General features: G+C 44.5%; 1 protein-coding gene across 1 annotated transcript in view; it reads left to right on the top strand.

Annotated features, from left to right (window-relative positions):
- The window catches only part of GRM1 (glutamate metabotropic receptor 1), a 169,306-nt gene that overhangs the window by 30,531 nt on the left and 112,456 nt on the right, over window positions 1–26,319 (top strand). The window contains exon 2 of the mRNA XM_090033204.1: window positions 23,588–23,823. Within this exon, the coding sequence (XP_089889330.1) occupies window positions 23,588–23,823 (236 nt within the window). The remainder of the gene's footprint in view (window positions 1–23,587; window positions 23,824–26,319) is intronic.

Below are 26,319 nucleotides of genomic sequence, written 5' to 3' on the forward strand. Positions count from 1 at the left end.
TGGGCCTAGACAACTGCCTGCAGGGTCCAGCACAGGGCCCTGGCATGGGACTAGCAGCCACATGGTAGAAGGAATGCCCTGCAGCACTTGCAAGCTCAGGGCAGGCTGCTGGAGGTGGATTGTGGGTAGGTAGAGCTGGCCCTGGCAACCAGAAGCTTCCTGCAGCTGGGCCTGGTGGCTGGCAGGCCTGGCTGGAGCCTGCAGCAGCCTGCAGTAGCCTGCAGATCTGAACAGCACAGATATAGCAGATGCAGAGCACTGCAGTAACAAGCAGTGGCACTGGGGTGCAAGCAGGCTAGGGCAGCAGGCCTGTGGCCTGTCCAAGGGGACACAGGGGCCTGGAGTATCCTCAGGCTGCCTGCTGGTATGCCCCAGGACTCTGAGTGCCTGCAGGATTTTGAAGGCCTGAGGCAGGGGCTGCCATAGAGGCAGCCCAACCATGGGACAGGAGAGGCTCCCAGCCCAGAGCCCTGGGGCTAGCCTCAGGCTGCCCTGCTAGTGGCAGGGCTGACCTGGGAGTAAACTTGATCCCAGGTCATGTCCACACATTCATTACTGTGCAGTAACTAATCATGTGAACATTTGCTACCGGCATTTGGAGGTAGCCAATTTAATTGTGATTAAGCATTTTTACTGATCAGTAAGCATGCACGTGTGTAGATGCATGCGCCTACTGTGCAGTAAACTTCACTGCTCTGCAGTTAAGCATCTTGTGTAGACATGCTCTTAATGTATTATTTAATGCATTATAGAACAAACTGGTCTTCCTACTATTTATAAATATTGTTAAGTTGAGAACACTTAACTTGGCTTTTTTTAATATTAGAGAGGGTTAGTCTGTCCTTTAAAGCAGCCTACATACTAGTACGTATTGTAGCCTTTTCTGTCTCCAGAACAAAATTTAATCCTTTGTAGATACCAGTAAATTCTCCACTAACTACAAGTAGAGCACAGATTGAGAACCGATGGTTTGAACAAACTTGCGAATAATGTTTTTTTATTCAAATCTGTCAAGGATGGTTTGAAATAAAACTAGCTGTATCTGATTAGTGTCAGCTATGAGTGCTTTGTATCTCAAATACTGCCTATAAAGAGCAACTCCATGCATTGGATTTCCCTAGACAACACTTGACTCTTCTAGCCTCATGATGTTATAAAATCCCTTTCTCTAACATAGCATCTGGGGGACTTTTACATCCAGACTCTCCAGTTTTTCCTTCGTCTTTAATGTTTATATAGGAGAGAAGAAAGACTAAATATAAAACTGAGCACTTTATAAGACAAACTGGCCCTTCCTTATATTTAAATATCGATAAGTTGAGAGCACTTAACATGTCTTTTTTTTAATATTAGGGAGGACTGGTCTGCCCTACGCAGTTTGTTAGATAATGTAACCTTTCCTTTCTCCCATACAAACTGCAGAGATTTCTTTGGCCTGCCTCTCACACATTCTAAAGCCCTTCTAAAAGCAAAGGGTGAAAAAGAACAACAGTCCTCAGGTCAGATCCACCTCCTGCTGAATTAATAGCAATTCTTCCTTTGATTTTAGTGGGATTTGTATTGGGATAAAGTACAAGTTCATTAAAGCTTAGCTAGCTATCCAACCACAAAAGGATGCTGCCACGGGCATACAAGATGTGCACATGCTGCTACGTGCCATCATGAAGGATGTGCAGCGTATTCCCCTCGTGCATTTAGCTGGCTGTACTAGTAAGCTCATGAGAAAACAGTCATGGTGCCTCCTCCTTCCCTTCTCCCTTTGCCCCTTATGCTCATGGACAGGGGAACAGGAATTTTATTTTAGTCAGGTTCTTTTACCAAATCCATCACACTTGAGTGTTTCCTGGAGATGCACAGAAACAGAATTAGTATTTTTCACATGTGGATTTTTGCTCCATTCCTCTTCCCCGTAGAGGTGGCTGTATGTGGTAGTAATGCTCAACATAAATGAAATATGCCTTGCAGTTGGAAATGAAAGTATTCCTCCCTCATGTCCTTCTTATGTCCTCTCTCTCCATACAGCTCTGAAGAGCCAGGCATAGTCAGGTCCTATGGTATGAGCTGCTTTTATTTCTGAACTACTGAGCTGGCATTAGCGGAAGATAATTTAACTGACTCCTGAAGGCTGGATGGAGCAATCACTACATATGATCATGCAAAATGGTGTGAGGGATATAGGCCTGTGTTTGAATTGGGCTGGGAAAACTTGAATTGTTTCACAGTAAATAGAATGTATTCTGAAAGAACTATAAAATCAGCTTTGTCTCTCTAGGTTAAAAGGCACTGGTTTCCCACAGATTCGCCCGTAGTTCCTAATCACAGTATCTGTTATAGGCTAATTACTTTCCAAGATGCTAAGCTTTGGCCCTGTGTACAAAACTAGATGGAAGGTGTTTGCAGTAATCCCAGGGTGGGCCCTGCTTTTCGTAGTTTTGAAAGATATTTGCAGCTGAATTAGAAGAGCAGATTTTGCAAGTAGACAGTCATTCATGGCTAGAATATTCCATTATGGGTGAAAGCTGCCCACCATGAAGAGACTGGTCCACATTCCATATATCCAGTCTGCACTCCCTAATGGGTCCTGAAACAATGGGCCTTGTTACACATTAATTTTAGGCAGTTCCTAGAACTCTTAACCCCACACATTAACACCTGAAGCTAGTTTTAGGCACACTTTAAGAAACTTAAACTTCACCACTCCAGGGCCGGTTTATCTCTGGGCCATGTTTCCCAGCTCATGGTCCATTAATGTGTGGCTCCCTCCTCCTCCTGTTCCTTGCAGACAAGATTTCCACCCCCTGAGCTCTACTACCCGGGTGGCAGTTATGGCACCTCTTGCCTCTGGGCGTGTGACCTTCCTATCCCCAGGGGTGTGACCCCATGCAAACAGCCTGCAGAGCACATGGCAGCTAGCCAGGTTGCAGGGCATAGATGGATCTAGAAGTGGGGTCTAGGAGGGATGGTGGGAATAAGGTAGGGGGCCAGATCAGGTCCACATGAGCTGAGGCTTCATTCCTAGGGCAGGGGCAGTTGCTCCCCAAAAAGCACCTCCCCTCACCACTCCTACCTCGCAGCCACCCTGGGAAGCATAACTAGCACCCCTCCCACAACCCAAACCCAAATCCCAAGTTATTAAACCGTGAGACTTTCTTTTTACTTCCTCTTTATTTCTTTTTAAATTCTTTTTTTTTTTACTTCTTTTTATTGTATCCTTCAGTGGCTGACTTCATTCATTTCACCACTCTTCATTCTACCCCCATGTCCTTTCTACCTCCCATTTCATTACCCACCCCATCCCTTTAATTTTCCACCTCCTAGCTTAATGTTTCTGCCTGCCCCCCACCTCCACACAAGCCCCCTTTCCCACACCCACACCTACAGCAGGGATAGAAGCCTATCCTGGCTCACCAGCCCTGGACAGCCCTGGACAATAGTGGCAATTTACAGCTGTACTTCCTAATTAGACCCCTGCTTCCCAGCCCTCCAGTGGAAGTCACAGTTGTGTAGAGCAGGGAGGGAGGAGAAGCAGATAAAGTTTTTATCCTTAAGGTGTGACTGCTCCTAACTCAAGCTAGCACTAACACCGATCAACATCTGAACACCTCAAAGTACAACATATAACAAGACCCTATGAAAATGACCCCAGGTGGATGTAAGTAGGAAATGATCCCTTTAAAGGACAAGATCATGCACAGGAGACATTCTCTCACTCTCACTCAGGCCAGCACCAACATCTGAAGTAAAGGGCCCCTTGATTCCCTGGGGAGCCAGAGAAAGGAAAAAGAAGTCCTGGTTATTGGCAGAGCCAGCCTAACCAATCTTGTGCTAACTGAGAGATACTACTGGTGTCAAGAACCAGCCAAACTATCACACTTCCTTACAACAGCAGTCACATGAGAGAAAGATTCTTAGAACTGAAGTACAAAAAGTTCTCTTTCTTATTCTGTTGTTGATTTATGTGATGGGCTCCATGTTGCTGCATCAGGGTACGAATATGTGCAGTGTATGTGTCTATAGGTAGCATGATCATGCATCCTGGTTTGGCCGGGACAGTCCTGGATTCCATAGGCTGGTCCTGGCTGGTTGGTCAAAAGTTACATGCTGGAATCCAGCAGGGAGGTGGAGCGGCATGGTGTGCCAGGCATGTGGGCAGGCAGGGAATGTAGGGACCTCAAATGTGACATCTTAGGGTGACCATATGTCCATCAACCTTGTTCCTGCACAGTGGCAGGAGTATCTGTCTGCCTGGCACACCATGCCATTTTGCCTCCCCACTGAACTCCAGCTGGGACTTTTGACCAACTGGCTGGGACCGGCCTACCGAATCCTGGACTGCCCTAGCCAAACTGGGACATATGGTCACCCTATCCATAGGGAAGTGGCATAATAAGTACCTCCCTATAAATTAATCCCAAACCCCCAAGTCTGTCATCTATAATAGTGAGTACCTCTATGGTTCAAAAATGGTGTTAATCAAAAGTTGCTATTATATGTGATTTAGTAACCATCTCTGTGTTAAAGTTTTTTTTACATTTTCTGCTATTTTTGCATAAAGGGGTGAAAAAAGAAAGAAAGTGGCAACAGCAGTGAATTTGAAGGAAGAAATATTAAAGGGTGAGCTTTGTGGAAACCCACTTTGGTCTCTGTATTTCTTCAGGACTAGCCAAGATGATTTAATTGCCTATGCTGACCTCCCTTGGTAAGAGGGTCTCAGACCAGAATGGACATTCATGTCCTTCACCAGCTAGATCGCTGTCCCAGTTCTAGCTGGGATATTAGTTGGGGTCTTAAATGAAAACACTCAGTGCAGAATTGACAAATAGTAATTCTTCCATGCATCAGCCTCAGGATTTAATTCTATATTAATCTGATAATTTGAATTTGTTATTCTGTTGATTCACTCTTAATTGTGATCTTGATTCAATCATTCTATTCCTAATTAGTTTTGATGAAATTTTAGCAGTTTAGTCTGTGGCAGGTTAGTTTAGTTTTGTATTTGCTTGCTTAGTCATCTTAATAAAACCTACAGAAAGTATACAGGATGGTTTTCTTCCTGTGGCTTTCAGCATGGGCCAGGCAACTGAGAGCCGATCTATTTGAGAGCCTCAGGCTCTGTTTCTAAATCCCTACTTCTTTTTCTTTGCAATTTCTATACATATCCATGAAATGATAACATATCTTTTTGCTACTCTTCTGTGATATAATTGGTCAAAAATCTTCATATTTCACAATAAAATCCGTAGTTGTTCTAACTGCTTCAGTTCTTTAGGTTGGCATATTTATTGTCTTATAAAAGAACAGTTCTAAGCATGTTATTCAAGATATGAAGAAGATCTTCCAGATGTCTTGTTATCATGTGCAAGTTCATTCATAAACATTTCTCACCTTGATTATCCATGTCTGTCATCTCAAGATGAGACTGTTATGGGAATTGCTGTATGACTACTCTGAAACTTGCGCTAATGCACAGTGTAGCCAGATTAGGAACCCTTTAGTGATCAATTACCCAAACACCTCTCTAGCTAGTAGTTCACGGGACAAGGAGGAAGGAGTAGCAGCACCCAGTGTGAATCAAGGGCTAAAAACATAGCCCTCAATAAGTATCATTTAATCAAGACAGTGCATTGAATTGAATGTAACTGAAGAAGAGTGAATGGCTTCCAGTTAATTCATAGGCAGAATTTAAGGACTACTTAGGGTTTGCTAGCTGACTTCTCTTCTCATAAGAACATAAGACTGGAAGGTGCTTGCTGGAGTATCATCTCCAATCCCATGGGTTCCCAGAAGGGCCATCCCATCTTATCCTGCAAAATCTGTGGCTGCAGGGAGCCCTGCAGCCAAGGGGCCCCCTGTGTTCGGCCACTCTCCATGCCCCCCTCCCCCCTGCCACCACCGACTTCACCTTTGGCTGCTCACCACCCCTCCCTCCCTGCCACCAATGCCAACACAGGCTTCTTTGCATCAGGGGGCCCCAAAATTATATCTTCCAGGGGGCCTCAAAAAAAGCTGTGGGCCAGCACTCGTTCCCAGACAACTGTGTATCTATGGATTTTCCCAAACCACACCTCTAAACAGTAACACATAACTGCAAGGCACTAAGCCGGAAACATCAAAAAACCCCTAGAGCAGGAGTATTGAATTCAATTGCCTCCCCTCATTCCCATCCCTCCTTCCCCAGGGACAGTGGGGCGCTTCACAGACAGAATCTGAACCCACTTCCAGCAGCGGACAAGTATGGCAACATTAACTGCTATGGGTGCCTGAACCACTGTGTCAGCTCAGGGTTTGACACAGCCATTGCTTGGCCCACTGCTGCCAAAACAAACAGCAGGCCTCCCCTCCAATACCTTGCTTATCTCACCCCCAAATTTCCAGCTCCTGCAGGAATCCCACAGGGTGAATGATGTGACTTTAGGGATTAGCTCTGGCTTGCAGGCCTTATGCTTGACAGCCCCAAATAGTATGCCAGAGGTAAAAGTAGGAGGTGAGGCCAACAGCAAAAGAGTAATGGGTTCTTTTGCTGTATTTATAATTGTGACAATCTTCAGGAGCAAAATAGAAAAGGTTGCTGGCAGGATGCTCTTGAAGAGAGATCTACATTACTAAACTTGCTGTTTTTTTCCTCTGTTTGCTTTGCCAGGTCAATTTGATGAGTAGAGCATATTTTAAGGCTCATCATTTCTTGTCAGGCCTATGTTGGGAACGAGAGAAGACAGATGGAGGATGGTTGGGTGTTGAGATCATTGAGCATTGTTTGCTTCAGATAGGCAAGCCATTCAGCTTAGTTTAATCTATACCTCTGTATGATTTAACTATTCAAACAAATATGTAAAGACATGGGAGAAGCACTTTATAAAAAGTGAAAAAATGTAAGAAGAAAGGGAATTAATATTACATAGTCTGTGTTTGTTTTAAAATGTCTAGCAAAAGTTGCTTTGGGTTAGATGGAACATCATGACATGAAAGAATGAGTGAATTATTCAGAACAAATAATTATTCAATAAATGTTGTCTTTTTTCATGTTCACTGTCTGTGAACAGATTGCTTAGTTGTCAGATTAAGTCACTATTCAAATTATTCACTAGTTTCTTCAGCAAATAATTGTTGGCCTGTAAACTGTTCACAAATGGTTCATTGCAGCTAAAATGCAATGCTGTATTAATGGGTTACAAAAATCTCACGGTATTACTTCTCTTTAGTCAGTATCTTGACTTATATAACCAACCAAAATAATGTGAATTCTGAAACTGAAACCTGAATATACATTTTAAAATTAGCTTCTGGTAAATATTGAGTTAAATATAATAATTTGTGAATTTAATGTTCAGTTTAAATATTTGGATGTTCACAGTCAGTAGACAATGTTTAAATAGACAATTTGCATTCACATGCGATTCTCTATTTTCTCAATACATATTTAGTCTTGATTTATAACACCCGTAGCTCTGAGCTTCATTTATAGCTTCCATTACATACTAGTACCTTGCATCTTCCAATTTATTTTAATGGAAATATTGAAGTCAGTACTATTACTTTATAGTTTGAAATGGACAAAATGTGCTTAATTCCTTGCCTGAAATTACCATGTGTTGTTAAATGGCTGGTATATTTCAACCCTAAAAGGCTTACATTTAAGTGGCTGATAAAGCAGTTAGTAACTGCTGTATTGTTCAGGCTCAGTTTTCAAACATGGACACATAAAGACATCGCCAAGATCCTTGTATGCTCTTGGGCATGTAAAAATGTTAAGACAAATAACTAGTATCAGAAAATAAATGCAAGATTTAAGATGTCCTATTTAAATATTGTAAGCTGCTTTGGATAGGGAAGGATCTAAACAACAACAACAACAGTAATATCTATGATCAAAAGCTGCCTTTTCTGCCTTGAAGAAGGACAATTCTAAAATACACTGTCAGTATCTGTTCCAGAAAATGTTAAACCTTAGCTTGTAAATGTTGGGGTGTTGAACTCTCTTCTTGGGTGACTCCTATTTCAAGAATCACAAAAGTTGATTATGGCAAAGTGGGGGTCCCTGACTAGCCACAGAGCTAGTTTTCCACCTGCCTCTGGGCATGTCGCCCACCTGTCTCCAGCATCAGAGCAGCCTCCTGGTTCATGTACAGGCAACCTAAATGAACATTTGGGGTTTGCTTGGAGTTGCCAACATTAGGAGACCTCTAAAAGCTACTTCCTAAGCTACCGTAAGCCCAGTGAGGGGCAAGAAAGTGTGGAAGTAATGACTTGTGAACCCTGGGCCAAGAAGTGGGGGGAAGGGATGTGCAAAGAGGGGGTATTAAGCACTAGAGAAGGGGTTCCCAAACTATGGTATACATATCCCTGGGGTATGCAAGGCATCTCTGGGGAGCACTTCCTTATATATATGGGGAGTACATAGGAGAAATTGTGCAATGGTAGATTTAATTTTCATTAGAATAATAACTGGATTTTAAGGGTTTACAATATAAAACGTATGCTGTTAGGGGTATGCAGGCAGCTGGTAAATCTGTAAGGGAGTACGCAATAAGAAAAAGTTAAGGAACCTCTGAACTACAGGGTTTTACCACACCCTGGATCATGCTGCCACTCAAACCAGTTCAGTGCACCCTTCCTGGCCACTGAGGCTACTGGAATCATAGTTTCATAGTTTCTAGGGCCGGAAGGGACCTGAGCAGATCATCTAGTCCGACCCCCTGCCATGGCAGGAAAGAGTACTGGGGTCAAACGACCCCAGCAAGATGTTCATCTAACCTCCTCTTAAAGACCCCCAGGGTAGGGGCCTGCACCACTTCTCTTGGAAGTTGGTTCCAGACCCTAGCTGCCCTGACCGTGAAGTAGCGCCTCCTGATATCCAGCCTAAACCTACCCTCTGCCAGCTTGTGACCGTTATTCCTGGTCACTCCTGGCGGTGCTCAGGGGAACAGGGACTCCCCCAATGCCTGCTGATCCCCCTTACTAGTTTATAACAGGCCACAAGATCCCCCCTCAGCCTTCTCTTTTGGAGGCTGAACAGGTTCAGGTCCCGCAGCCTCTCCTCATAAGGCCTGCCCTGCTGTCCCCGATCATACGAGTGGCCTTCCTCTGGACCCTCTCCATGCTGTCGACATCCCTCTTGAAGTGCACCGCCCAGAACTGGACGCAGTACTCCAGCTGCAGCCTGACCAGTGCTGCTTAGAGGGGGAGGATCACCTCCTTGGACCTGCTCGAGATGCATCTGTGGATGCATGACAAGGTATGGTTGGCCTTCCTGACTGCCTCCCCACACTGCCAGCCCATGTTCATCTTGGAGTCAATGATGACCCCCAGATCCTTTTCCGCCTCCGTGCTGACAAGAGGGGAGTTCCCCAACCTGTAGGTGTGGTGCCAGTTGTTCCTCCTGAGGTGCATCACCTTGCACTTGTCTGTGTTGTCTGTGTCTTGTCACCTCTGTGCACTTTGCTTATGTGCTGAGGCTGCTGCTGGAGTCAGCAGTATGCACCCTGCCTGGCTGTGGCTGTCATGGGATGGTGTCCCTGGGGGCTGCCTTTCTAAATCAATACCCTGCTCGTTCTCCTCCTCCCTGTCCCTCCCCCCCTCCCCCCACGCAGAGCAAGGACTGGGGAGTGGATGCAGGTAGGGAGAAAAGTGATTTAAGACACATTTTTATTGAAACCCCTGGGAGCCAAAAAAGAGACCATTTCTCTTATATTCTCCTCTTGTTCCCCTGCAGACTACACAGGACCAAGATACCAGTAGGTCTTAAGTTTTACATACTTATAAATGGGCAGTAACACAACTGAGGGGAGGCAATTGGGAAGAAGAAGAGCACAAAAGCAGCCTCTACCACAGCAGGTGGCTGGTTTTGTTGTTGTGGCTGGCAGCCCTGGGCACATCGACCACCCAGGGCACAGAGCAACCCTAATATGTTTCTGATGGGCTTCCTCACCTAGGATTTAATCTAGTGTATCCTCTGTATAAGAGTACTAGGTCTATGCTTGAAGAGTTTGAGGGGTTTATTCCTGGGCAAACCCTATGGGAGATCTGGGATGGAGGTGGGGGGATTTGCAGGCAGGGAAAGTGCAGGAGAAGCCTGGGTGCTAAGGCCATTGGTGGGTGGGTAGGAGGCACAGGGATCTTACCTCCCAGGAACTCAGAAACAGTTTTCAGCTCCTGCTGCCACCACAGGTGTAGCGTGGCCTGCCTGCCCCACCTGTTGTTCTTAGCGGAAAGCATCCATGCACCTAGCTGCTTCTACAGGAGTAAGGTTGTACTGCTGTTCTTGTTGCCAGAGCTCCAGCTCTGTGGGGGGGAGGGGGGCGGGGTAGGAGCAATTCTGGTGTCCCTCCTAAGTTGGTGGCTGGGGCTGGTGTTCCCCTTGCACATCCTTTTCCTAAGTGCAGATAAATACATAGGAAAGTCTTATTCATGCCTGCAAGTTGATCACAGTTGTGCTTCCATTTGATCATCCATGATTGAAAATGGATCCTCTCTTCCTCTTGCATGCACACGCTTTGGTTTTCAGAAGAAAGCAGCTTCTTTTTAATGAGTTTCTAGCATGCAGATTAGGGACTTAATCATCCTGTCAATCTGGGGTGGCAATCTTGTATTTACTTTTGAAAATCAGCAATTGCCCTTGAGAATATATGTGCAGCAGCTGATTATCAATATATGCATGGACATACGCCCTTGAGAATGGTAAACATCTTATTGCATGAAGGTATCAGTCACATTTACAAAACACTGTAGATGACAACAGTGTCTAGAATCTTTACCATAAAGACTCCCCAAGAACACATTGGTGTGATAGACAGTTAAATTGCAGTATGCAAATCACATGCAAATGTATGCACTGCATATGGTAATTAAACTCTTTCTAAACACATATTTACAAAATAGACAATCCATCATGGTCCATGAGGTTATAATCTACATTTTAAAAATAAAGAGTGCAGAAACTGGAAGTTTATACAAAAAACACTACAATGATTTGAAAGAAAATGATCTATCATTTATCTATCACATTTGGATCCTTTACAAATTGTGCTGTTCATTCAAAAGGATCCACTAGAGTAGATACTTAATATTGCTGTATGCAGCTGACTCCAGGAAAAGAAGTGAAGTCTTGTGTATCTGATTTAAACTACAAGAGAAATTTAGGAGATTTTATTAGTTAAATGATAATTTACCAACTTCCTCATTCTTATAGCATGGTAACGTTCAGCCTAATATTCTTGAGGCTGAAATAAGCATTGTTCTACCTCTGGTTTTCCAAGTACATGAGTAATCTCAATAATCTAGCCTGTTGATTGAATGCATGAAGAAGGATGCCTTACCAGACTATATTTTTGGATTTGAGCTAAAGCTTATTGACTTTAATAGAGGGAGTCTTTTGTTTGACTTCAGCAACCTTTGGATTTGACAGAGGCATAGCAGTTCAGCTCCATGCTCAGGGCACCTGCACAGTGCCTGAAGCAGCATCAGCTCCTGCAGTACCAATTGTAATGGTGCGATCAGCGGCTGCTGCAGTAACAGCAGCTTTTGGGCTCTCCCAGGAAGGTGGTGGCTGGGATGCTGCCTCAGCTGTCCCTCCATCCCGTCTCAGTTATGCTACTGGAATTAAGCTCTTAAGACAGCCATAGGAGAAAGAAAAGCAACTTTGTCAGTTCCTGATGCCAAATTCTTTACAATCTCTTCATTCTGCTTGTATAATTTTCTGTGTGGTGTATGTACCACAAAAATGTAAAATACCTTTTGGTAGAATGAATTTCCCTTGCCAATAATGCCTTTCATCCCTGATGCCTGAAGATATGATAATGGTTTTTGTCCTTAAAATATAGTAGGTTGAGCAACATGAAAGTTCTTTAAAATATTTCCAAGAAAGGATAACTCAATCTGCCAACCAGTTCTGCTCTTGCTGTCTCCAAATTTCTTACTGGCAGATGCTGCCACTCATGTTGAGAAGTAGCAGACTACCCTAACTTCAGTGAAACTGCTTGTGAAATAAGACTATTTGATCCATTTTCATTTGTTTGTTTGGCTGTAAACTGGGATTTGAATTCCATAGAGTCTGCTAACATACCAAAAAAGAGGCTGTTAAAATGACATTTCCACTTGCAGAAAGGGACTGGTCTAAGATTGTTATACTATGCCAATATGCAAGTAGCTGAATATGTACCAGAAGTCCATGAGAGAGCCATTTTTAATAAAATATATGGACATATGTTCCAGGCCTGTTAGCTTGATCAGCTATCCAGAAGGTCAGGCACTTAACTAAGCACAACTCCAAACAGTTTAAAATTCAGTCTTTTTTACTTAAAATGCCTGTAATACTTTGAAATGCATGTATATTGCTAAGGGTTGATAGCCTTCCATCAGGATGTGTTCATGCAAATGTGCTTTCCAGTTCAAATTTCAAAATATTCCCAGATAAAAATCTTTTCTCTTTAAAAACAAACAAGCAAAATAAAGTGGAAAGAAAAATGATTAAATGTTGGACCTTTTGGTTGGTGTTGTCCCTATATTTAAATCTATTAGAAATTAAACATAACAGCAGGCCAGCTGGCATTTCTATAATTCAGCACTGAAAAGGGTGTCCAGAAACATGTTTTGTGGGGGTGGAGGAAAAGTACTTTTTCAAGTAATCTGTGCAGAATGGAGGAAAAAAAGCAAGGACTCAGGCTCTGAACCTTCTGTTCACACTGAGTGCGTCTACACATTCATTAATGCACCATAATTACTGTGCATTGAGTTTACTACTTGCTCCCCCGGGAGCCGCAGGGGAGAGCTCTGTCTCCCTCTGTGACTAAGGAGGACTCTGGGACCTCCCGCTCTGCCCAGTCAGGGGCATGGACCAAGGTGGTCAAGGGCCCCAAGGCCCGCCGCACCAAGGCCCCTGCCTCGCCGGAGCTTAGCAACAGGTTCGCACCTCTTGCAGCCCCAGCAGAGCCCATGCAGTTGCCAGCTCCCGCAGGCAACCCAGGCTCGACCGCAGCTACTGGCCCCGCTCTCCCCAAGACAAAGCGTAAGGTGTTTGTTGTGGGAGACTCCATCCTGTGGGGCACTGAGAGGGCAATCTGCCGCCCCGACCCCTTAGCCCAGGAAGTCTGCTGCTTCCCGGAGGCCTGCATCCGAGACATTGCGGAGAGGATCCCGCAGCTCCTCTGGCCCACAGACTACTACCCCATGTTCCTTATTCATGTTGGCACCAATGACACGGCTCGGAGCAACCCCCAGCCAGGTCATGAGGCGCTACAGGGAGTTGGGAGCGGGGCTTAGGGGTCTGGGAGCTCAGGTGGTGTTTTCCTCGATCCTCCCAGTCTCGGGCTATGGGCTGAGGAGGGAGAGGAGGATCCACGCAGTGAACCAAAGACTGCGGCGCTGGTGTTATCGGGAAGGCTTTGGCTTCCATGACCACAGCCCGCTCTTTGGAGAGAGAGGCAGCGAGCTGCTGGGAAGAGATGGCCTCCACCTCTCTCCCCTGGGGAGGAGGCTCTTCTCAGCCAGGCTGGCTGACCTGCTCCACCGGGCTTTAAACTAAGCCCGCTGGGGGATGGGGGGACTACTGCCCCTGCTGGCCCGCTGAACGGCCCTTGCAAAGCCAGCGGACCAAGGCACTTAAGGGGGCACTTCAGGGAGCTCACCCCTGCCCCAGCCCTGGCACAATCTGGGCAAGGCAAGAGCCCCCAAGGGCACACTTGCCTGCCTGTACACTAATGCCAGGAGCCTGGGCAACAAGCAGGACGAGCTCGTCCTCCTGCTCAGTGCAAAGAAATATGATGTCATTGGGATAACGGAGACCTGGTGGGACTCCACCCATGACTGGACCACGGGTATAGAGGGCTATACCCTATACAGGAGGGATCGTGTTGACAAAAGGGGCGGGGGTGTAGCTCTCTATGTGAAGGAAAGCTACATGTCCCTGCAAGCTGATGTTGGCGACCGGCATGGACAGCTAGAGACCCTCTGGGTAAAAATTTGTGGGGAATTCAGCACAGGGGACACAACGGTGGGAGTCTACTACAGACCTCCCACTCAAAGTCCCAAGCTTGACCAGGAGTTCGCCCGGGAACTGAACTGAGGCCGCTTGCTCCAGGACCTTGGTTGTCATGGGTGACTTCAATTACCCGGACATCTCGTGGGAAGATCACTCAGCTAAATCTGAGCCGGCACAAAGCTTTCTCTCGTGCGTGGATGACCTCTACCTGACCCAAGAAGTCTATGGGCCAACGAGAGGCAAAGCGCTGCTTGACCTGGTACTGGCTACGGGGGATGACCTAATCGGCGACCTAGTGATTGATGGGAAGTTGGGTGACAGCGACCACAAGCTGATCACCTTCACCATCCGCCGTAAAGCTGGCAAGTCAGTCAGCAACACAGAAGTCCTTGACTTCAGAAAAGCCGACTTTGACAAGCTCAAGAGGCTAGTCGGTCAGGCCCTCAGGGACCATGACCCCAGGAAGATGGGAGTTCAAGAAGAGTGGTTGCTTCTCAAGGAAGCGATCCTCAGTGCACAAGCTAAATCTATTCCAACACGGAGGAAAGGCAGCAAGAAGGCACAGCAGCCCTCCTGGCTCTCCAGAGACCTAGTGGACCTACTGTGGCTAAAAAGGAAAGCCTACAAAGGATGGAGGACGGGATTCACCTCCAGGGAGGATTACTCCGCGCTGGTCCGGTCCTGCAGGGACCAAACCAGGAAAGCCAAGGCTGCAACTGAACTCCAACTAGCTTCAGGCATCAAGGACAACAAAAAGTTCTTTTTCAGGTATGTGGGGAGCCGGAGGAAAAGCAAGGGCAATGTTGGACCCCTGCTAAACCAGATGGGGCAACTGACAACTGACGCCCAGGAAAAAGCCAACCTATTAAATAGGTACTTTGCATCAGTCTTTCATCAGTCACACGGGATGCCCATGCCTGCTATGGGACAGGGAAATCTGGGTGAGGGGAATCCCCTACCCTCCATAAATGCTGACCTCGTGAAGGAACACCTTGAGAAGCTGGATACCTTCAAGTCAGCTGGCCCTGACAACCTGCACCCCAGGGTACTCAAGGAGCTGGCGAGCGTCATAGCCCAGCCCCTGGCACGGATCTTTGAAAACTCCTGGCGCTCTGGTGTAGTGCCCGAAGACTGGAAGAAGGCCAATGTGGTGCCGATCTTCAAGAAAGGGAGGAGAGTGGATCTGGCTAACTACAGGCCCATTAGCCTGACTTCTATCCTGGGGAAGATCTTAGAAAAGTTTATTAAGGAGGCCATCCTTGAGGGACTGGCCCAGACTAACATTCTAAGGGACAGCCAGCACGGGTTTGTTGCGGGTAGGTCTTGTTTGACCAATCTCATTTCCTTCTATGACCAAGTGACCTATCACCTGGACAAGGGAGAAGAGATTGATGTCATATATCTTGACTTCAAAAAAGCTTTTGATCTGGTATCCCATGATCACCTCTTGGCCAAACTGCCCAGTTGTGGCCTTGGCTCCACCACTATCCGCTGGCTGGGAAATTGGCTTCGTGGTCAGACCCAGAGGGTTGTGATTGATGGCAGTCACTCATCATGGTGCCCTGTAACCAGTGGAGTCCCTCAAGGCTCTGTCCTGGGACCCATACTGTTCAACATCTTCATTAATGATGTGGACATTGGAGTTAGGAGTGGACTGGCCAAGTTCGCCAATGACCCCAAACTTTGGGGCAAAGCATCCACGCCAGAAGATAGGCGGGTGATCCAGGCTGACCTGGACAAGCTCAGCAAATGGGCAGACGAGAACCTCATGGTGTTTAACACCAAAAAATGCAAGGTTCTCCACCTTGGGAGGAAAAACCTGCAGCACCCCTATAGGCTCGGCAGTGCTACGTTGGTTAGCACTACAGAAGAAAAAGACTTGGGGGTCATCATTGACCACAAGATGAACATGAGCCTGCAATGCGATGCTGCAGCTAGTAAAGCGACCAAAATGCTGGCGTGCATCCATAGATGCTTCTCGAGCAAATCCCAGGACGTCATTCTCCCCTTGTACTCGGCCTTGGTGAGGCCGCAGCTGGAGTACTGCGTCCAGTTTTGGGCTTCACAATTCAAAAAGGATGTGGAGAAGCTTGAGAGAGTCCAGAGGAGAGCCACGTGCATGATCAGAGGTCAGGAAAACAGATCTTACGATGACAGGCTGAGAGCCATGGGACTCTTTAGCTTGGAAAAGCGCAGGCTCAGGGGTGATCTGATGGCCACCTATAAGTTTATCAGGGGTGATCACCAGGATCTGGGGGAACGTCTGTTCACCAGAGCGCCCCAAGGGATGACGAGGTCGAACGGTCACAAACTCCTGCAAGACCGTTTCAGGCTGGACATAAGGAAGAATTTCTTTACTGTCCGAGCCCCCAAGGTCTGGAACAGTCTGCCAGCGGAGGTGGTTCAAGCACCTACATTGAACACCTTCAAGAGTAAATTGGATGCTTATCTTGCTGGGATCCTATGACCCCAGCTGACTTCCCGCCCTGGGCAGGGGGCTGGACTCGATGATCTCCCGAGGTCCCTTCCAGCCCTAATGTCTATGAAGTCTATGAAATGTAATGAAGTGTTAACTAAATTCTTAGGAGCTACAGTTACTGTGCAATAACACTGGTGCATGGTGTTTTTGTGATGCTTTTAGTGTAACAGTAGCCTAATAATACTCCGTGGTAGCGTATTAGCACAGTTTTTGACCACCACACTACTGTGCAGTGTTACTCGGGTACTATGCAGTAAGGGTCTCATGTAGACATGCCCACAGAACCATATAACAGGGCAGTTTGACCCTTTAAGGGAGAGAAGGCAGACCTATTGAAGAAACCTAGCTGTGGGCATTTAGATAATGAGCAAGTGTCACACTAGAAGTTTAAAACCCCAAGGGATACAGTAGAGCGAGGCATACTGGGTGAAGGAGCAGTTTGCTGGCAGGAAGCAAACTAACTCAAAGAACTTGCTACCAGAAAGGGGACAAACTACTGTGCTGGGGCCAGAGTTGAAGGCCCCCCTACTGGCCAGAACATGATCAAAGGGTTTTGGTTTTTGGGCAAAGACTGTGGTTTGCTGCTTCTTTTTTTTTTTTTTTTTGGAGGCTTGGCTGAGGGGGCTCTTCAGGGAGCAAAGCCAGCCTACAAAAACCAGCAGGGTTGGCCTACAAGAGCCAATGTCCTGCTAAAGTCAGCAGATCTGTAGGTGGGTGGCTACCCACTTACAGACCTCCTGACTTCTGCAGAACTCTGTACCAATCAACCCGCACTGCACGTCATGGAAGACAGGGGCCACCATTCCCAAGTTGTTGGAATTACCCATACTCAGAGGAGGAGGAGAATAAATGGTTTATTTATGTGGATTTATAAGAACGTGAGTCCCCAAACCCTTATTCTCAGCATTTTTGCTAGGAAATCAACATAAAAGCAAGATAGATTAATCTAGCATGTATAAAGTTTTGTATTATTACTATTTTATAATGAGTTCTGGCATGTAACATCTCTTTTTTTATTAGTGGCAAGGAAAGGATAAAAATTAAATTGACATTAATGCCAGCCGTGAACAGTAATATGAATATACAGTTAATTTGCTAATCCAAAACTCTTTGACAAAACTGCCAATGACGAAGTCCAGAAAGCATGAGATGAATATGAATCAGCACCCGTCTAGGACCCCAGTTCTTGAAATCAGTAGAGCTCTATGTTGCAACAAGGATCCACCTGCTCCAGTAAGGCTGCAGAAATGATGGGCAGGTATCATTTTCTCAATATGTGAAAGATTTAGTTGTGGAGATATTAATCCTTCCCTAGAAAAACTGCAAGTAGTTTCTAAGTATTTCTAATAATTGGTATCATGTTTCCTTTTTCTTTTTGCTAAGAAAAAGCATCTTGGATATTAATGCTCTGATGGATACACAGGGCTGCTAGTGCACAGCTCAAGAGTTAAAGTCCTGAAGAGGATGAAAATAGAACACTTGATTGCTGGTTGTCTCATCAGCCCTCATGAAAAGCAGCTGACAGTATGTTCATGTTTTGGAAGAAAAGAGGAAATTGGAAATCCATTAAATTTCTCCTGATATTTCAGGCACAAGAATATATGCAGCATGTAAAATTCTGAGTTTGAAAAAATGCACAGAGAATTAGGTGTTGGTATTTAAAGTGTTCAAGTCAGCGATGTAACACACCTGCAAGATGATAAATCTTAATAGAGAAGAAAGCTTCCATTTCCCTTTCCCCAGTGGATACTAACAACTCTGAAACTAGAGACGGGTAATTTTGAGAGATGTTTCCATTCTGCCTGATTGTTGTTTGTGACTGTAACCCCTGCCTTTGAATCTGGCAATGGCAGGGTCAGCCACAAAACTGGTACTGAGGCAAAGAGCATCTTTCTGAAAATTGGTGACCAATTTGATTGTGGTGAACAACGTGGAACAGCAATGGAAACAGTTGGTTGTCTGTCTTCTGACAGTGAACAGAGCTGCTGCTGGTTGTACACCCACACACGTCCCCTCCTAGCTGCTTCTCTGCCTTCACACTCTAAACGCCCTCATACAGCAAGAGATTAACTGTTGCACAAGGTACCAGCTTCTTTTAAAGACAAGAATGTTGTACAATAAACATGATCAGACAGTTACCATAGTAGGCAATACAGGTAGTGGATATACTGCCACCTTGGGACATCTGTAAACAGTGCCACTATTTCAAGTGTTATTTCTTGCAATCCACACTAAAAACACACAGCGTGGATGAGCCAATAACATTCAGTCTGTAACTCTGTTTGCTGCACAGCAGGAATAAATATGGAATATATTTTTAGATGGAAATTGCTCAATTCCTGGGGTAGCAGAATAGTCTGGGATGCCTTTTAGATGACACTTCATTTTTCCAGATGTTCATGTTTAATTAGTGAGGAATCTGATTGCATCATTGATATGCATGCTGTAGAGTGAGCTCTGATTTTGTGACATTTTTTGTATTTTCTTCTCAGAAATGGCTAAAATGTTTACCATTATCCTCTGAAACATTCTTCATCTATTCATCTAGTACCAGATGCAGTTAAGCCTCATGTGAACCTAATTTTTCATTAAAAAAATCATTTTGGCTGAGAAGTTCAAAAGTAGCTGGGTCCATAACTCCCTTAAACTATTTGGAAGATCTCAGCTTTAATATTTTTTCCTGGAAAGAGAACTCACAACTGCCTGAATGATAGTTTATTCCTCAACATTCATGATACATCTTATTTTAGCCAATGACTCACCAACCTAATAGGAAATTTCAAGACTCCCTTTAATTTCCATCCATCTCTAATCTCCTGGCCTCTATTCTGCAGTCAGATCCATGTGTAGGTAGGTCTTTACGCAGAACCAAAGCCAGTTCTAGGATCTGGGCTGTCTTGTATTTGTGTGGTTGCCCGTATCCAGATGCAATTACACATGCCCCAGTGTTGATCCATCTGCAATTGTCTCACAGGTTTTGTGTTTTTCCTTTCCTTATATCTCTCAGGGGCTAGCTAATAAATTGTTTTAAATGGTGGTGATGTCAATTTTTGATGCTGTCAGTCACTCTGCCTGCCCTATGCTATCTATTCATTCAGAGCTTTCTTTTTGCATAGTGTCCAACAAGATGATATCCTGATCTTGGTTGATCCCCTGGCACTACTGTACTAAAAAGATCGATAATATGAGATCTGTGCTTGATGCCAATAAGGACATAAGTTTAAGTTCTTGTGGTACACACATGAGTACTTGGTGGCCACGATATCTGTGGATATATGTGACCAAGAATCATTTTTTTAACATTTGACTCTGGAATTATAATGTCATAGTCCTCCCCTTCCTGGTCACTTCCTTTCCTCTTGCAGGCTGACTAGATTTAAAAAAGGGGATACTAGAACATTAGTGCAGATGTGGAGGGATGACAGGGGATATGAGGCAGGCTTTTAACAAAGCTCTCTCTTTCTCTACACTTTCTCTTTTAAAATGAAAAGCTAAGACACTTAATAGCAAAGAGCAGGATGGAAAAAAGCAGTATCTAGCCCATCATTATTGCTTTACTGCTTTTTTCTTGTCATTGTATTTTCTATATCTCTCTCTTCCAGCTTTCTCTTATATGTACTCCTAGTGTCTTCCATTCGCATCCTCCCTCTGACACAGCCCTTCCAGACTAACTCTTTCCTTCCCTAGCAGAGAACTCCCAGAGTCTCTCCCATCCTAAACCTCTCTTGCTCAGTGATCCTCTCCTACCTGACACTGCAAGGCTCATAACTTCCTCCTGCATTAGCCCCAAAACTATCCCTGTGCTTCACCACATCTTAAAGAAAGCCCACCATGGTCCTGAAATCACAATTCTTCATGATCCATCCAGCCTATTCAAAACCCCTGCTACACTCAACGGATCCAGCCAAGCTCAGAATCACCACCCAGCTCCGCCTGCAGACTCAGTCTTATTCTCTTCCTCCCTTTCCCCTTCTTTCCAGGTTAGACCACTCTTCGCCATCAATTATATATTCCCCATCTATCACCCAATATAACTCCCACATCCTGTCACTTGCTGTCTCCATGTTGTCTTGCAGACATGGAAGCATAGGCAATATGGAGGGTCTGAGCTGAACTAATCTTGCAGAATCCCAGGCACCCTGGTTCAAACCTGATCCTACTGCTGTTTGTAGTCCATGTGCTACAGAAACTCTTGGCAGCGAGATCCATGTCTTCTAGAAGCATGTAGTGCTAAAATGATGCCAAGCCTTGTAATAGAAGACTGAGGGATTCCTTTTCTAGCATGGAAAGTGCTGGGAACTGGATTGGACCCCAAAAATGCCCCAATAGAGGGCACTAGCAGCTTTGGATGATCCCCAATTATATATAAACTGCTAATAACCTAATCTGCAGCCCAATCATGTTTTCAGCACTGCCCAAGGGGTATATATTTTCAGACTGTCAAATGTCACATGAATTTTCAGGTAGATTTAACCTGAGGAAATAATCTCTTGCTGAACTAGGGGGCCAGTACCTGGTTTCTTCCAGAGGAAGAAACACAAAACCAGAGCCATCATTCCCAACCAGGTAGTTTTTCCTTCAACAGTAACTCAAAGAATATTGACACATTTTCTCCAGAGTTTGCACAAATGCTGTCCTCTGCCTTCTGCAAGAAATTGGCAGTTTGCCAAATCCAAAATATAGGGGGAGAGGAAATAAATCTTTCTAACAGTAGCTGGTAGCAATCCCAACTCTAAGGACTCTTCCCACTCTCCACAAAGACTTGTAAAACATGACCTGATTTAATAAAGCTATTTTGACTCAGTAATGATTGTACAGTTTGCTGAAAACTACAAACATGGTGACACATAATGGAGTAATTGTGCAATTAAGATTTAAGTAATTATGCTGGCAGAGCGACCCTTTGATTGTTTTTGCCTACTTAAAAGAAATAATGTATTTACTCGATTCCAGGACAACCCCCTCCATCACCCCTTCCCCACCCCCACCCCCAATTAACATGAAGAGGGAAAAGAGCCCCTTGCCTTTGATGGAATATGAGGCAGCAGAAGGGGCAGGTGACTGCTGTGGCTTCTGATCCAACCAATGACTGGGGATGCAGCTGCTAGTGCAGCTGGTGCCTGCCTCACTCCCCCACCTCCCCTGCCCCCTTCCTCATCTTCCTCCCCCACCATTGCTATCAGGCCAGGCTCAGGCTGTGCTTTATGCTCCAGGCTGGAGGGCAGAAGAGTCTGACAACACCAGAGCACAGGTAAGTGGTGAGGAGGGTAGGAAGAGCAGATGGTTGCAGCAAGGGAAGAATGGGGGAAAGAGGAGGAGAAGGGGGACCGGGGGGTCTAAGACTGTTGGGGGCAGAGGCTGCAAGGGGGGACACAAGAGAAGGGAGGCAGGAGGCCTAAGGTGTTGAGAGGTAGATGCGGCGGAGGGGCACGTATAAGGGGGCAAGCAGCAGGGGGGGCAAGTGGTGGGGTGAACTGATAGCAGGGGACAAGCTGCTTGGCCCCCCACCTTGACCTGCCTCCCACTGCTTACCCCATTGCTCCCTCCATTGTGTGCCCCCCAACTTGCCCCTTTGCTACTGCTACAACAGTGGGGGTGGGGGGGGTGACAAATTTAAGATATCTCACCAATACTTAAATTCTATACATGGACAATTATAACAAATTTTCTACATATAGAATAATTATTGCGGGGTCCTCTTAAATTTAGGGTTGTCTTAAATTTGGGTAAATATGGTAAATAGTGTAGCTTTTGCGGGGTAGAGTGCAACTTGAATGATACAGATTATAAATGCTTCATTCTCCTAGTTATGCCTCCGTGGACTACACAGACCCTGGATCAGGATACAAAGGAGTAATGGTACACTGTTGCACTGTACATCCCAAACAGATTAATGTTTGAGAAACAAACAGATTAATGGTACACTGTACATCCTGTTATGCCTCTGTGTGAACCCATGACCACGGAGAGGTGTTAACAGAAGCATCCTGGGTTTCCTCCCATCCTGAGAACTTCAGTCCACACAGCTGAATGGAGATGAGAGTGTTGAAGTCTGCTGGTCATGTAGGACTTCAGTGAGAAGGGAATCCTGTCTTAAAGGTGTATCTCTGAGGCATGTCCTGGGCTGGCATAGTGAATGCATCATTGTTTGCTCAGGGCAATGCCTAAAGGCATAATGTAACCCTCAGGATGGAACGTGTGTACTGTTGCTCTTAGGGAAGTCAAAACAGAACCCGAGAATTCAGCAAGATCAATGAACGTAGAATTTAGTGAACTAACCTAAGCATCAGATGTAAAACCCAAGAGGCCTTCTTCAGAATCATTACACTGACCATTCATCAAATAATATTGCCAAAAAAAGATTTTTTTTCTAGCGTTTGGGAATTCGCCTTACTTTAGGAATGCCATTTTGTATTAGTGCTATAACATACATAAATTAATCCATATATAAATAAATATACAAATTTATAAGAAATAACAACATGGTTTTGTGGTTTCCCAGTTGGAGCAAGAACAATGCGTAGCTTAGTTTTCAGCAGATTCAATTTTCTTATGTATTCTTCCTCCTCAACCTCTTTCCCACCATGATATGTTTTTCAGTTCATGCTTGATTTGAATTATTCAGCTAGCTCTCCCCCGTGATGCATTTCTTGATTCTTATTTGATTTGAATTATTCTGCTTGCTTCAAGAGCCATGCATGCTGAGATCACAGCCCAATTGCAGTAAAGTCTCAGGGCTTTCTTTTAATCATTATTAATTCCTTGAATTTAGACATTTGCACAACACAATATGCAATACAGAATTCTTTCAGTCACAAAGACGTAGTCTCTCTAACTGAAAGTGTACCTGGAGTTTTTTCAAGTGAAGCAAAGAAATCGGGGAAGATAATCTTTTTCATTCCAAATAAGAAAATGGTTCCTTTGTCTGGCCCCACACCTGTAAGACTTTGTTAGACATAATACTTATTTTCACTCTCCCACTTCGTTTTCCCTCTATACCTGAATTTTAGAATTGGAGTGGTTTTTATTTTTCTCCATGACCATCTCTTTTCAAGCATCCTGGCTTAGTTTTGCCTACGTGCTCTTTCATCCTCAGTTGCTGTCTCTGTATAACACTTTTTCTTTCCTCTTTTCAGTGATGGCTGGGCAGACAGAGATGAAGTTATCGAAGGGTATGAGCCTGAAGCAAATGGAGGTATCACTATCAAACTACAGTCTCCGGAAGTCTTGTCATTTGATGACTATTACCTGAAGTTACGTCTGGACACCAATACCCGAAATCCCTGGTTTCCTGAATTCTGGCAGCACAGATTCCAGTGTCGCATTCCCGGGCATCCTCTAGAGAACCCCAACTTTCAAAAGAACTGCACTGGTAAAGAATTAAATGCTTTTTCCCTATTTGAATATCTGTGGTTTGATAAACCTTTCTCTCCCTTGGTTCCTTGCAAGGAACTTAGTGCTAGTGAAAATTGCCAGATTCAATCCTCTGAGACTCAAATCCTCATTCAAAGATGAGTGTCTCTCGTGCTCTCTCCAAGCTGTCTCCTATTCTCCTGTCAATGTATCTCTGTCCTGTTGTAAAGAAGCCAGTTTCTAGTCTCTCTGCTGATCTGCCAACAAGGAATGCAGTTAATACTGTAAATGAATGAGTCTGTCATATGAAAATCTACTCACTACTTAATCATTTCACGTGGGCCACCCACTAATCTTTGTCTTTTAGAGTATAGGCATATGAACAATTTACTGTGGAATACAAAGGAGTGAGGCTTTAACATACATCAGCTGCCCCATGGTAACTATCAATGTGTACAGTCTTATCTATGGTAAGCAGAAGCTAAAGCACAGCAACTTAGACTTCAATGTAAGGGGGTAAATTGCCTTGATTTAGCTTCCACTGACATAGGGTCAATGACCATAAGCACTTGCTGTTCAGTAAAAGTCCACCTCTTTACATCCTACAGTAAATTGTTAATATGTCCATATCCTTAGATTTACAAGGGCCAGACCTGATCTGGATTTGAATTGCTGACCTAGACATAACAGCTCTGTAACTCGTTCCATGGCTGTCCCATTCCTGCACATTCTTGCCCCAGTGTAAAGATAAGTAAGAAACAAAACAGAGTTGGTCAAAGTGAGTGGAATCAGTGAAATGCCCAGCCTGGCTGATAAATTATCTTTAAGAAGGCCGGGTTGTGGGGCAGGGGGGGCACCTTATTTTTTGTCATAATAACATTTTGACCAAAAGAAAGGGGGTGAGGGGATCTGCATTTCTGTTTAAAGAAAAAAAAAACTGGTTTTGACCAACTGTCTTGATGTTATCAAGACAATGTAATGGTAACTGCTGGAAACCTAAGGAATGTTGAAGGGTCTTAAAGCTGAAATGTAACCCTCCCCCTTCCTTCCCCCCGCCATTTTTTACACTATGAGGTATTCATATTTTGTTTCTGTTCCATTACATGACCCTCAGACAGAAAGTAGGTACCCCAGAAGCAGACTTATCTGTCCCATAATTGACAAAGCCATGAGAATATATGCGTGGACACTCAGACATTCTTTGGCATGACAGGAGCTAGGCAAAATATCTGCAAATAGTAATCTTTGTATTAATCTTTTTTATTAAAAAAATGGAAGGCATGAAGAAATCGACAATAAGCAGATTGGTTTTCTGATCAGAAATATTTCATGAGAATTTCTGGGGATAATATAATTTGTGGCTTATTCCTAGAGTTTTTTTTCTAGTGTATGGTACAAAACTTTGTAGTGCTATGACTGGTCCAATGACAGGGATGCGTTTCATCCTCTGTAATATAAAAAATAAGTTTTTTAGAAGCTCATCAGTTGTTCTAAATGCAGGTAATTTGTAATCTCCATTGATTAAAAATGCTACTATTTTAATTAAATTTCAAAATCATGATAAATACTATAGTTTAAAAATCCTAGAGTACTACTTTAGGTTTCTTTTACTTTTTGTAACAACTGTTGTTTTTGCATGATACTGCTAAATCATCCATTTTAGAACAAACCACATGTAGAGAAAACAATGTAAAATGAAGGCTTTTCCAAAGATATCATTTTACTCTATGATTTCTGTCAACTATGGAAATGAATTTCAAACTCTCAGCAATTTCGCATTTATTGACTCAAATTAATTTCTATGCATATAAGATGAAGCGTTTTAATGATATAAATACTGTTTTTACCTGAATCCAAGATTACTTTGAATTTAAGATGACACCCAAATCATTAATTCAGATACGGGAAATTTATAACTTGCTTTAATTTTACATGTCTAGAATCTAATTTTTGGATGGCTGTCTTAAACTCATCCTCCACATCACTGCACCAGGGAAAGTAGCAACAGAGAGGCAGGTGTGGGGGGGGCAGAGCGTGGGGCAGGGTGTCAAGTGTCCTACCCACTATCCCCTGCTGTCTCTGTTTGTCAGAAAATCAAAGAATCATAAAGATTTAGAGTTGGAAGGGACCTCAGGTCCTTAGTACAGTACACCACCCTGCTCAAAACTGGACCATCCCCCACTATATTGTCCCAGCCAAGGCTTTGTCTAGCCAGGTCTTAAAAAACTCCAGAACCAATCTGGGTAACCTGTTCCAGTGCTTTACTACCCTTCTAGAGAGAAAGTTCTTCCTGATACCTCACCTAAACTTCCTTTGCTGCAACTTGAGACCATTGCTCCTTGTTCTGACATCTGCCACGACTGAGAACAGCTTAGCTCAGGGGTTGTCAACCAGGAGTACGCATACCCCTGGGGGTACTTGGAAAGGCCCAAGGGGGTACCTGGTAGTGGCACAGAGAAGTCAGGAGCAGGGCTGGCAGCACTTTGCACCACCGATGCTTTTGTTTTCGCCAGCA

Source organism: Crocodylus siamensis, chromosome 1 (genome assembly GCF_052110815.1).
Source record: "Crocodylus siamensis isolate JL-2025a chromosome 1, ASM5211081v1, whole genome shotgun sequence".
Lineage (NCBI taxonomy): Eukaryota > Metazoa > Chordata > Crocodylia > Crocodylidae > Crocodylus > Crocodylus siamensis.